This window comes from Bactrocera dorsalis, chromosome 5, assembly GCF_023373825.1.
Source record: "Bactrocera dorsalis isolate Fly_Bdor chromosome 5, ASM2337382v1, whole genome shotgun sequence".
Taxonomy (NCBI): domain Eukaryota; kingdom Metazoa; phylum Arthropoda; class Insecta; order Diptera; family Tephritidae; genus Bactrocera; species Bactrocera dorsalis.
Genome location: NC_064307.1, coordinates 54,570,787 through 54,584,313, shown reverse-complemented (window position 1 = coordinate 54,584,313; position 13,527 = coordinate 54,570,787). Strand labels below are relative to the sequence as shown.

Below are 13,527 nucleotides of genomic sequence, written 5' to 3'. Positions count from 1 at the left end.
ATAGAGATTTACTTTAAAAATCTTAAAATGTTCTTAATTGTTTATTTATATACATTTATAAATATATGTATTGTATATCACTTTTCTTTTCAAATAAACCTGCAACTTACGTCTTCCAACCAACAGGCAAACTTTTCGATAACTCTAACGCTTAAACTTTATTACATTATATTTTGGAAAATCAACCCTGTAAAGTGGCCAGTGTTTCAGCCGCACGCAGTTTGCTTCCCTGCAAAGCAGTTGGAAACTTGAATTGCTCCATTGTTGTTTTTTTGTTGGTTTAGTTTTCTTGTTGCTTCTTCGGTATTAATGTGTTTGGTGGAGTTTTGAATAAATTTGTGAAATTTATAAAGCGAATTAGAGCTGATATTAATTTAATAAAACGCAGCGCAATTTATCGCGACCAATGCAGGGCCTTGTCCTAACAATTAAATTTTATGATAGTGTTAATTTCAAGAATCATGCGTAATACGAAATATTGAATGGTTTGTTTATTTGCGCCCACGCTGAGTGCATTTAACAAAGAGTATTTGTGCTACAGTGCATATGAAATATTTAAAAATAGCAAGTAGTAAGAAATATAATCAAATATTACTATAATTCACAAGTTGAAATTGATGAGTAGAGCGAGCATAAAAGAGAAATATTGAAGTGTTTTCTGGCTGAATGTGCTTGTTCATTGAAATATAAGTGCAAATATATACCAACATACATATCGAATTTGAAGTAACGGGGGGGGGAAATACAAAGTGCATCTGTGTTCAGAGACTTGTGTGCGTGTGCGCACGAACGAGTCGAGAATGTGCGATAATGATGAATCCTTTTCGTCACCGCAACAAGACAATCTGCATATTAGAATGAACGAGAGTGGCGAGTGTGGGGATGCTGTGCTACTTGCATATAATCAAAACAATTTGGCTCAGGACACAATTTCTCTATGCAGCTCTGAGGCATCTTTCGATCAGCAGCTGCATCAGACCACACAATCGCTTGCCATAGCAAGTTCAATGATGGCCGGTTTTGGCATTGACGCCAACAGCAGCGCCAATGCTGGTGGCCTAATAGGTGCCAGCGCGCTCGGTAGCGGCACGAATAGTATCGTACGTTATAATGATTTAAATATTTTCGGTTCTAGTGAGTCTGTGGGTGTTTTGACAACGCCTACGGCCACAATACAACCATCGTTGGCACCGCAAATTGCTGCCGCAGTGAATACGGTCAAGATCAATGTAGAGGAGTTACTGCGCGAAAACCGGGCACTACGCGAAAAGCTTAAGGAAGTCACAGCTGATCGTGATCATTTGTTATGCGAAGTGTCGAATTTACGATTGGAACTGGATATGTCTGAGTTGAAACAGCTGCCGGAACAAAGGTAAGTGCATTCGTTATTATTTTTTTTTATCGTTTTTCTGTATAAACAGAGTGCTGGAGGGTGCGAATGGGTGTGCCAATATATGTCACTCAAGCAGGATATGTATTACGGTGGCACTGCCTTGAGGCATTGAGCCTGGGTGGTTGTTGTGGTGGTGTTGCCGGTTTTGCTATTGCCACCAATTTCAGCAACATTGAGTGACTAATAATACGGAAGTTTGTTTGCGTGTTTGTTAGCCCTTAAAAGTCACCCCTACTAGGCTCGTTCCAATTGCATCGGTTGACGTACTGCTTGAAGGTTCAATTGTTTTCGTATAGGTCTCAAGTGCGTCTGGTTTCATAGTCGTTGTTTTGTTTTTTGAACACAAGAAACAAACGTGTAAAAACTAGTTAAGCACACCGAGCGGCGTAACGGAAAAGACAATTCAAGCACTTTTTTTCGTTCAACAAGAGCTTGAAATAATATTTCCATGCGTGTTGACATATCTGTGGGTGTGATTTTTGGTTAGGCCGGTCAAGTATGTTCATATTAACAACAAAAAAATATTGAAACTGTATTGTGATCTTTAGAAACAAGTTTTTGGTATTAATTAGAGTATTTAATACTGATAAATACTCGTTTACTATTTTTTTTCAAAGCAAATCTGATGTGTTAAAAAGTTTCACAGAAATGATCTGAATTCATTCAAGATTTTTGCACAATAAAATTTTGGCATGTATTAAATGCGCTTATACTTAGTACTCATGTTTTACAAAGGATTTAAATAAAGAAAAACATTTATTTAGTCTTTAGTATTAATGATGTACATATATTTATTATACCAAATTATATTAATAAAGTAATATAAATTACTACTTACTGTTCTGTCAACTATTTTATTAATCCCATTACGTATGTAGGTAGTATACTTTCCAATAAGAATTTGACATATGGCTAGTTTTTCCATATAAATACTCAATTCTCTGAGAAGCAAATCATAAATTTTTAGAAATAAATAGAGGTGGGGATTGTATTAAGTTGTCAAATATCTCCCTCCCGCCTTTTTGTTTTTTGAATTTCGCGGCTAAGTATAAAGCGTTACAGAGCTCGTATCTGGCAATACTATACATCTTTGAAAGGTCTTGACATAACCTCCAAAACGAAATTCGCGCTATATAAAAGTTTTCCATCGTTAAGGGCAAATCCGCTAGAGAAACGTTCAAACCATTTTAAACCATCTGCAGAAGGCTGGATACACAAAAGAGGTTAATGTTGGGTGCAAGCGAAAACGGTCGTGGTCGGAGGCCGGTGATTCATTCCAAACAGTGGCCAAGTCGAGAATTAGCCAACAGTAAGGGAGTAGTGTTCCACCAGGACAATGCCAGACCACAACCTTCGTTGATGACTCGTCAGAAGCTACGGGAGCTCTGATGGGAGGTTTTATCGCACCCACCATATGTTCCTGTCCATGGAGAACGCCCTTGTTGGTGTAAAGTTGAACTCAAAAGAGGCTTGTGAAAAGTGGCTGTTCCAGTTCTTCGCAAATAAGGAGGGGGGCTTCTACGAGGGGAGTATTCTGAAGTTGCCGCCAAGATGGAATCAGATTAACGAAAGAAAGGGCGCTAATTTTAAATAAATCACTGTAACACTTTTTATAAAGCATTGAATAAAGGGCAAAACGGCGGAAGGGAGATATGTATTTGGCAACCTAATATATGTATATCTTATTACATTTGACCCACCAAAATAAAAGTTTACAGTTTAGTTCAATATTGATTCAATCTTTATCTATTAACAAAAAGAAATTATAATAAAATATGTATATCCATCAAAAAACAATGGAGGTTAGAAATGGGTAACAGGCTAGTTTAATCTGATAGGCCAATAAGCCACGCATAGACCAATTTGGTCCTTTGCGATATCAGATGAAGTTCACTTACTAAGTCTAAGATGAATACTTATCGTTTAGAATGTCTGCGTTTGACTCGAATTTTAACAGACTCTGCGGCCTCACTCTCGATACCTCACTATTTCCTACAAATTTGTCATGTAAATTTTTTCTATAGCTCTTGTCATTTACGAGATACAAATATACAAAAAAATGCGAAATTCTTGAAAAAATCGGGTTTAGAGCCCCGTACTACCTCGCCGATCTGAGTTACGACTTTGTTGCCCTGGGCACTTTTGTAGCCTGAACAATTCTGAGAAATATGCGACTAAAGTCAAAGCGATGCCATAAAATACCTCTGATCTGTAGTAATTTAAAGTTAAAAGCTCACGATTTTAGTGTATTTTCTATGGAAAATTTTTACAGGCCTTGGTCCAGTTCTTAATGTTAATATTAAGAGCTGAAATTTTCAGGGAATTTTTTTTGGGGTATTTCCAAGGAAATTTCTTGAAGGGACTGAAAAAATTTAATATGTAGTTTAATAAAAAAAAACACCCTAATGTACATATATTAATAACTTCTGGTGTTTTGCCTATTTCTAAAATGAAAAAACACATTTTTTTTTATCAAATTAACAAACAAATAGCCAAAGCGATATTGCAAAGCTAATCGCGCATGTACGCACTCACCAAAAAAAAAAAAAATCAAAAACCAACTAGAAAAATCGCCGCAGTGAATGGCAAATAAGTTCGTTACATACTGTTCATACTGTTGTTTTTGTTAGCACTAGTGAAACAACCGTCGAGAGCACCGCACCACCGCCCTTGAAAACAAACAAATGCTTGGTTGCCACCACATTCAAGTATGACTCAAGCATGAAGATAAGATAACTTCTAGTAGTTTTTTGTTGTTGGTTTTTTTCACTATTATTTTTGTCTACTCCTTTTCATGCTGTAATTTGGTGTTATCAGACTCATACTCGTACCGTTTGTTTTTGCCTAGAAAGCACTTTGATTGTTTGTAAGTAAATATGAGTGTGATTCTTTTTTTTATTTTCCATTTTGAAGCGCTGTAAGTTTCATAAGTCTATATTCTTTTATATAATCATATGAACATACGGATATTAGAACGGGTTATTTTACAGGGACAGTTCATTCTGAATAGCGATTTTTTATGAGAATTATAAATATTTGTTCGTAAATTTTTGAGGTTAATTTTGAAATTGTATTGAATTGCATACTAGCACAAGAAAATTTACCGGAAGATATGTAGTATATGAAATTTACCGGAGGAAATTTTCTTGACTATTTCTTAACCTTTTTTTTATAATTATGAAGTTTTCACATTTGTTGAGAGCTTGATCCTAAGCTTTATTTGTTTATTCCTGCAGAAAGCCGTAACAGAGCCCTTTTTGCAAAATCATCGGAGAAATAAAATTCAATTCTTGAAATGCAAATTCAATTTTTGTTTGTAAAATAAATTTCAAAATTGAAAAATTTATTTCAGCAGTAATGATTGTTTGATGAAAATTTAAAATCTAACAAAACAAAAGTACGTACAATCTCGATAATTCGGACAACGCGGTAATCCACACTGAATTGCTTTTCATTGTTGACTCTATATTCCGGACCTTCTCTACATATTTCTATCTCATAAACAGGAGATTTTTATGATACAGGTTCGATCATCTTTCTTACATAAGAGGTATATAATTCCAGTTAATTGTAAAAATTAATTTCTTCTCGAACGAGTCAGAAGTGGAGTAAGTAGTTCAACAAAATGATTATTTGCGATGTTGAAAGTATCGTATTTAAATCTCCCGCTTATAATGTATGAAAGACAGGTACATTTTTTTTCCTAGGTTGGTACAACTGTTGTTGTTGTTTTAAAGGTTTCTCAATCCCCGTTAGAATGGTAAGGGTTATCTGTGTTGTCGTCGACGTCATCTAAGGAGAGGCCCAGGAAACGTGCTGTTTCCACGGGGTCGGATCAAAGGGAAAAGTGAAGAGAACATATATTGGATATGTCGGGATCTATTCTGGATAAGTAGAAGTTTAACCTACTACAATATCCAGAACGAAGTTGCGCTATGGTCACTCGGGTTTCTCGCGGAAACTCGTGCTCTTCGTCTGCGATGGGTGGTGGTTTGACTCCAAGAACGCCATTCACGGGAAGGGTGTTAATGGCTCCACTGTAAATGGCGGTCAGTACCTGTCGGAAGTCAGTTGCATCCGAAGTCCGGTCGGCGTACTGTACGATGTCATCGACGTAGTCAAGGAAAGACCTCGTGATGATCCTAGGAGGCGATTCCGGTCCAAGCAGGTGGATGCAAAAGTGATTTCTACGAAAACATCCTAGCAGCAACTGCTTGGGAGCATAAGCGTCTCACTATGTAGGTGTCCGATGGGAGACATCAAGAGGCGTCGTGGTCCGGATTGCAGTATTCTGACAGGTCTGGAGTTTCCCAATCTGCATACCACTGCATCCAGGGGACCATATTGGTTCTGCGTAATTGAGGACCGGTCGGCCGGTTGCCTTGTATGTTGCCAATAACGTTTTTTTTGTCTTTTCTTCATGTGCTGCCAGCTAGCGACTTGAGAATTTTGTTGCGGCGATAATCGCGGTCGTGTGGGAAGTGAAAGAGCATAGACTATCAAAAGTTACATCTAAAATCTTAGGGTTATTGACAGTCGGAATTTTTACGCCATCGACTGCAATATTAAGTCTATACACTTTGTCCACTTCGTAAAAATGGTCGCTGTGGATTTGGTGGGGAAAAGTGTGAGGTTCTGTTCAGTGATGAAACGAGAAAGGTCGGAGAGGTAGTTATTTACTTTCGAACACATGCCATCTGTTCCACTGCCTGACGTCAATATCGTACAATCATCTGCGCACGAGGTTATGGAAACACCCTCTGGCCAAGGCCTCAAGTCCCCTTAGTTGGCGGGTTTCCCAGGTTTCAGTAGTGGGACCACTCTTCTGACTTTCAACACATCTAGTATTTGAGGAGTGGTCAGCGACAAGTTGAAATCCTTGGTGAGATAGCCTACTCCCTTCGAACCTAACTGCTTTAGCATAAGTATGTTGATTCCATCAGGGACAAAGGATTTAGAAGATTTTGATTTGTTGATGACATTTTGAACCTCCTCATCGGTGAAAGTAAGTGGCGCGCAGTCGTTTGGCATTTTGCGCAGCCGTCGGTTAACACATCGCTTGGTTTTGTCTACCAAAGGGTGTAGTGAAAACTGCTGGCTAAAATAGCTCGCGCACTTCTTCGGGTCCGAAGAGGCATGACCATTGAATTGAACTTCAACTCGGTCGTCATGTCTCTCCGGGTTAGACAAAGCCTTGACAGTAGCCCAAAACTTACTCACACCGGTGGAGAGGATTCAGGTGCTCTATCCATTTCGTCCGCTTATGATGATGTACCATTCGCCGAATCTCCAAATTAATATACCTTATTCCGAGATCCCCGGGATCGGCATGGCGTAAGGTGTCGCGATCGTTAGCTAAAACGGCTGCTTCGGCTGGGAAATTGAGGCAGATTTCCGCAATTCTTCCCGCCGGGATGAAGCGAGCAGTAGCTGCTGTGATCATCTTGCGGAATCGACGTTCGCCAACGCATACGTCTGTAGAAATGGGTAGAGCGTTGAATGTGCTCTCAGTAAATTCTGTGAAACCGACCCAGTTAGCTTTATTAAAGTTAACGATGGTGCGGTTGTCCACAGAAACAAAATCAGAAGGTTTCTCGATCGAGATAATTATGGGCAGATAGCCTGATGCGATAGTTAGCATAGGTCCCCAGGTTATGCTATTAATCAAACCATCACCAATCACATTACAGGTGCCCATAACTCTGGTGGGAGCTTCGTCATTCATTGTGCAGAATGTCGAATCGTCAATCTGTTTCTCCAGCTCAATTCCCCTACGATCATTTGACAGCCAGGAATGCCAAAGATCGTGGTCCGCGCTAAAATCGCCTAGTACCAGACGGTTTTCACCACGAAGTTGCGCGCCTTTATTCGGGTGATATCCTGTAGGGCAACATGTAACTGGGGAGATGTATATTTTAAATATTTCGAGCTCGACATCACCTGACCGGATAGCTATACCCTGACATTCTAGGGTAGTACCCCTGCGGTCGATGTCTTCATCAATTAGACGATACTGCATGGTGTTGTGCAATAGGAAGGCTAGGCCACCACCATTATCTCGCTCGCGATCCTTACGTATTACTTTGAAACCGGCACAACTCAGAAGATCTGAGCGGCTGTTTAGTTTGATTTCTGGGATCGCAGCTATCGATACGCGTTCCCGATTCATAAGTGCAACTATCTCCTCGATCTTACTCTGGAGACAAGTCAGAGTGGGAGCTATGTTGCCTGTTTGAGCTCCTGGGGACCGTGGAGGTCCTCTGTTGGCCACTCGTGGTAAGTGGCGGCGCGGCGCGCGAACTATGTGTAGATTGAACAGCCGTAGAGGCTTGTATCGCAGTATTGTGTAGGCAACATGGACCCACGTAACTTGTGGTCCACTTCCTATGAATCTTTAGGCCTGAGCAGGTCTTAAGATGGCCCCATCCATTGCATATATTACACCTGACCGAGATGGAGTTTGGATGGAGCGCAAACGCAGCAGAAAAATTCCTCCGGGCGGGGTTGGACTCAATGCACGAGCACGAGTCAGGAGGATACGGAGCAACCCTGCTGCAAGGCATTGCTCCAATGACGACAAACACAGATTAACACTTACCGATTCAAACGGGGTTAGATCGCCGAAAAAACAGCCCTTGGTCGGATGAAATCCCAGTCAATTCCGGTGCGTAGAACCGGGTGTCGTGGGAATTGGTTGGTACAACTGTCCTTAATTATGATGCCAAAAATTAGCGCGATCTTTCAATAAGAGTGTTTACAGCAGCTGTTTATGTTGTATTTAACATGGCTGCCACTTGCTTTTAAAATTTTGAAAGTATCATCTTTATCCACGTTCTTCATTTCTCGCATCAAAATCATATCTCTGAACCGTTGCAACCATTTTTGAATTTTGGTTTTCTGGAGCACTTTTCTTCAAATGGAAACAAAAAATTAATGCTTTCCGCAAATCATCACTTTTCAGTACAAAATGTACATTTTAAACACAATGAAAAATATGAACAAATGTTCCCTACCAACACATGTCATATTCCAGCTTATGGACCAGGATGGTCCGGATTAATTATCGTAAAAGTTTTTTACCTCATCTTTTGTCCAGTTCAGATAATAACTTAAGGGAATCATTAAAAAAAAATTCCTTTTTTTTTGCATCAAAGTAGGTGTCCTTAAAAAATGTTTTAGCAAAATTTTTTTTTTACGAGAAAGGGACGCAAATGACGATATCATTCTTGCTTTGTTGCATTCCAATAACTTAACGGATATAACTGATCTATTAGTCCCAATATCCCCGGATGTTTATTTTGATAATGTTACATACAAAGAAAAAAAACAATAAGATAAAACTCCAACAAGAAAAGACCTGTATATATTATTAGAAAAAAATAAAAATGTTAATAAAATGTAAAAAATAAATTTCTGAAGTGGAAATTTCGGTAATCCGGACATTTCGATATTTCGGACGGATTTGGTTTTCAATTGTTCGGATTATCAATATCAAATCTGGGTTAACACCACCGCCACGAAGATGATTATCGCGTTATCGTATTCGTGTACTTGCTATTATTTAGTTATTTGATTTGGCTAATAATCTTTGATATTTGTTTAAGAAATTTATGGGGGCTCAGGGAAGTATTTACCCAATTCAAGTCATTTTTGATACACAGAATTACTATTGTCAGGATTGTATATCCCATATATGTATGCATATTCTGTCAAAAGTAAATTATAGATACCGGGGTTCATATATTCGGTACCTAGGGTCTTGAACAGTTTTGGTTAGATTTTGGCAATTTTGGTGGCACACTTTAATGCAAAATTTTATTCCATTATATTAATTACATCTTGATCTGTGTACTGGATAGTAAAAGAATCAGATGAAATTTCAAATTTTGGCATATGGGAAGTAGGCGCGGTTATAATCCGATTTCGCCCATTTTCACACTGTGACATAGGAATGTGAGAAGAATGCTGTTTACTAAAGTTAGTCGAAATCGTTCGGTGGAGTCCTTAGATATGGGATTTCACCAAAAAGTCGGCAGTGCCACGCCCATCCTCCTTTTCACACCGGTTCTTATGAAGCCCTCTCATAAGAATTCGAAGGTAAAATTTAATCTATCTGGCGTATTTAGTTATTGATTATCGTACTTTAAGTAGCTTTTAATACTACCGTTAAATAAGGAGTGAGCGGGTTATCTTCCGATATTATCCATTTTCACACTGTTGGTAGGAGTTCTTATAATATTTGAGCTTAAAAAATTTGGTTGTTGTAGTTTTAGTACTAAGAAGCTCGCGTAACAAGCTTCATCAAGATATCTCAATTTTCACTCAAGTTACAGCTTGCACAGGCGAACTGACAGACAGTCAATCACCCGGATTTCCGTACAACCGTTAGGAGAACAAAACTATAATACTCTTTAGCAACTGGTTGCAAGAGTATAAAAAATCTAAATCATTAGTTGTACGGGAGATATGTGATATAGTTTCTGACTTTCTTTATTCTCTCTGTCAATGTTAGGTATGTATGTATTAAAACACAGTTCTGCAAAACTACGAGTTCTTAGCTTTTTAACTAGAAAATAAAATAACTGAATAATTTGTTGTATGGGAGATATATGATTTAGTTATCCGATCTGCCCGAGAAAGTCATCCTACAAATGATCAATAGAATGTCAAAAACAAATCAAAAAATCTCTGGCTCGAAACCGATTTTAGTTAGAACTATGTACATATATTCTCTCATGCTGTTCAGAATTAACCGTAGAACATTTTCTGCATACACGATTTTATAAAAAAAAACGACCCGCCTTACTAGAGTACATACATGTGTGTTTGGCGAGTCAGTAAACCACGTCGTTGGCGATAACGAGACAACTGTTTCGGTAGTTTATTTCGGACACGATTTTAATCAGTCGAAAAGCGGCATGAAGTCCACTACAATCTTCTGCTTGGTTTTCAAATAGCTGTTAGATTTACCACCGATAACGGTGCCTGTGAATGCGCTCTGTGTTCTTGTTGAATTTTTCCAATCCATTGTGCGCACAAAATTAGCGTGCAAAGCGGTGTTGTTGGCGTTTGCATGTAGTGGTTGCAGCAAACCCACACACAGCTTCACTAAAGACTGCGTTTAACCCATTTTCGGCCGCACCTAGATCCACCGCATTGATTTCATTTCAACTTTTTATTTTGATTATAATAAAAAAACACTCGATGCTTAACATTTTTTGAGATTGTTACATTGAGGATTCAGAAAGTTGCAAAATCGCATAAAATTATTGATTTCACGCAGATCTCGTTCATTTTCGACTTGGTGATTTTTCAAATTTGCTGGTCGATAAATCGACCAATGGCTGTAAATGGGTTAAAGCGCACATAGTTCATACCCTTTGACCTTAGGGTTTTAATTTTATAGCTTACACAGTGTAACTGGCAGTTAATAAATAACACTGTCGCGTAAGCGCACACTTTCAATTCAATGCGCTATTTTTCTCGAAAGTGAAAACCCAGTTAACTAAAAATGTTCATACTTACATGATTGGATATTCGTAACAGAAAATTTTACAAAAATAATATTTTTTGGTGGTTGCAACTATTTACACAAACTTTTACAGTTGGTACATATATTGGGTAGGTGAAAAAGCCTTTTCGTATTTTGTAAATAGATGTCGTTTCAATCGTATATCTCCAGTGCTATCAATCGTTCACAGCATATAATTTCGGAGAAGTTGAAAAAAAAGTTACAGCTGTTCAAAAATTAGTGAAAGAAAAGAAGGAACGACTGCCGCGCTGTTATAAACTCGGTTATAACCGCCTAAGCGGTGTCTACGCCATCAAAAAGAAGAAGAAATTGAAAATATGATTTAACATATAGTATAAGTCTGAAGTTGAAAACATAGTTGAGAAATATAAGGAAATTAAGAAAATTAAGTTCAATGCCAATTTTTAAATACCTGCATACATACCTACATACATACATACATACATACATACATATGTATTAATAATTTAATAATTCTAAAGTTGAGGATATTATTGAGAAAAGTATAGATTTCAGCTTGACGAAATGATTGAAAAATTCGAGACATTTTTAGAGATTGAAGCTGTAAAGTAATTTACAATTACATTCAAATGTAGTATCTCGCATTCACAGTGCGTTCAAGGTTGGTCGAAGAGTGTCTTGCGTCACTGTCTCTGGCGGCAAGAGCTTTTATTATAAGACTGGTGTGGGTGCCGGGCCACAGCGGAATCGTAGGTAACTGCAAGGCTGATGAGCTGGCAAGGAAAGGCACCCTAGAATCGCTATCGGTAGAATGGTAACGGGTAGGTGCTCCTGCATCCTCCTGTTCTCTACTACTGGATGGCTGAACCTCGCGGCTGCTCGGTCAGCGATGGTCCAGCATTGGTACCTGTGCGGTCGCAACGGCCTTTTGGCCCAAGATAGATCGCAGAAGATCTAGTGATCTCTTTGCCCTCAGTAAGGTTAGCCTCTCATTAATGATGCGGCTCCTGACGGGCCACTGCCCTATTGGCATACATGCTGTAAGACTGGGAATCTTACCGTACGCCGCATGCAGAAGCTGCTTGGAAGAAGATGCAGTAGAAACTAGCCAGCACTTCCTTCTTGACTGCCCTGCTTTTGGGAGGTCAAGACTTAGACACTTGGCGGCACATAGCTTCAAATTTGTATTGGTTACTAAACGGTTTGCCGATATCTAAGTCCGAACACGGGAGTTCGTTTTTCAATGGCTTCACAAAGGACTACTTCTATTAGTCCATGTGCGATCTCTTGATCATCCATCTAACCTAGCCTAGTATCTCAACTTGAGAATATTACTGAAAACCACAAGTCTGTTTAGTTATAAATCAAAAAAAGATTTGCTAAGAAAGATAACAATATCAACGTCAGAATGTTGTTAAGAAATGTAAAACTTTTTTGAACCTAACAGTTTTTGGTCGTTTAAAAATTCTACCTAAAATTAAGACCTTTCTTTTTAGTAACAGCCTCAAATGTTTACTGGGTTACAGGTTCCAACAACAATAGCGATCACCTCATTATCACATTTCAAATTCTATTTTACATTTTTCCTTTTTTGTTTTTTACTTTTACTTCATTAGTACTGCAGCGAAAACAGATTTGCCCTGTGGCTGGTTTGACGTTTGGCTTGTGTTAAAATATTTACGAGTAATTTTACTTATTCTTCTACCTTCATGCTATCTTCTACACATTGCATTATCTCATTCTTTTATTTTTATACTCTTGCAACCAGTTGCTACAGAGTATTATAGTAAGTACAACCGTATCACCTAAAACTAAGCAAGATAGATATAGGGTTACATACATATGTATGTATGTATGTATATATAAATGATCAGGATTATGCTAAATGTTGATATTGATTGTCTGTCCGTCTGTCCGTGCAAGCTATAACTTGAGTAAAAATTGAGATATCTCGATGAAACTTAGTATGTGGGTTCCTTAGTACAAATAAAAAATAACTAATATCAGAATCCACCTGACTTTACTTTATATGATTTATTTTACACCTTAAATTATTTCCATGGCTTTGATTCTTGCAAGTTGCAAGGGTATAAAATGTTCGGTTACACCCGAACTTAGCCCTTCCTTACTTGTTTTTTTTTTTTGGTGTTGTTTGGAAAGTAGGAAACATGATTTTATGCGAATTAGACACCAAAAGCGTAACTCGCAATTCTGCAGCTAAACCGAGCGCAGCACGCACAAGCCGAGAATATAGTAAAGACATGCAACAACAACAATCACAATAATACCACTTCCATTTGCGAGAATTATTAACCCGCATGACACCGCCACGCACCCAAAGAACACCATAAACTGCAACGCGCTGCGCTGACACTCTACAAATACAGACACGTAAATATGGTGGTGTGTGTTTGTAGGGGCCCCACCGCGCGCTCCACATATTTCTTGAAACAAAACAAAACATAAACAGAAAATAGTTGCTCGCTTGCACCTGAAATTCACTCGCTATGCGTAACTATACACTTTCAAGAGTGCACGTGTGTATGTGTGTTTGTGTTCATATGTGTATATTTGGCTCGCTTTGAGTTGAGCAGCAGCACCGTGATGAAAATTATGGTGTGCCACAGTAACGCGGTCGACT

The 13,527-nt window shown here is 38.5% G+C and overlaps 1 protein-coding gene across 1 annotated transcript in view; it reads left to right on the top strand.

The window, feature by feature from the left end:
- Nucleotides 1-279: 279 nt before the first annotated feature.
- LOC105233242 (IQ motif and SEC7 domain-containing protein 1) overlaps nucleotides 280-13,527 on the top strand; it is a 139,855-nt gene continuing 126,607 nt past the window's right edge. Inside the window, exon 1 of the mRNA XM_049457973.1 lies at nucleotides 280-1,372. Within this exon, the coding sequence (XP_049313930.1) occupies nucleotides 801-1,372 (572 nt within the window). The 5' untranslated portion in view covers nucleotides 280-800. The remainder of the gene's footprint in view (nucleotides 1,373-13,527) is intronic.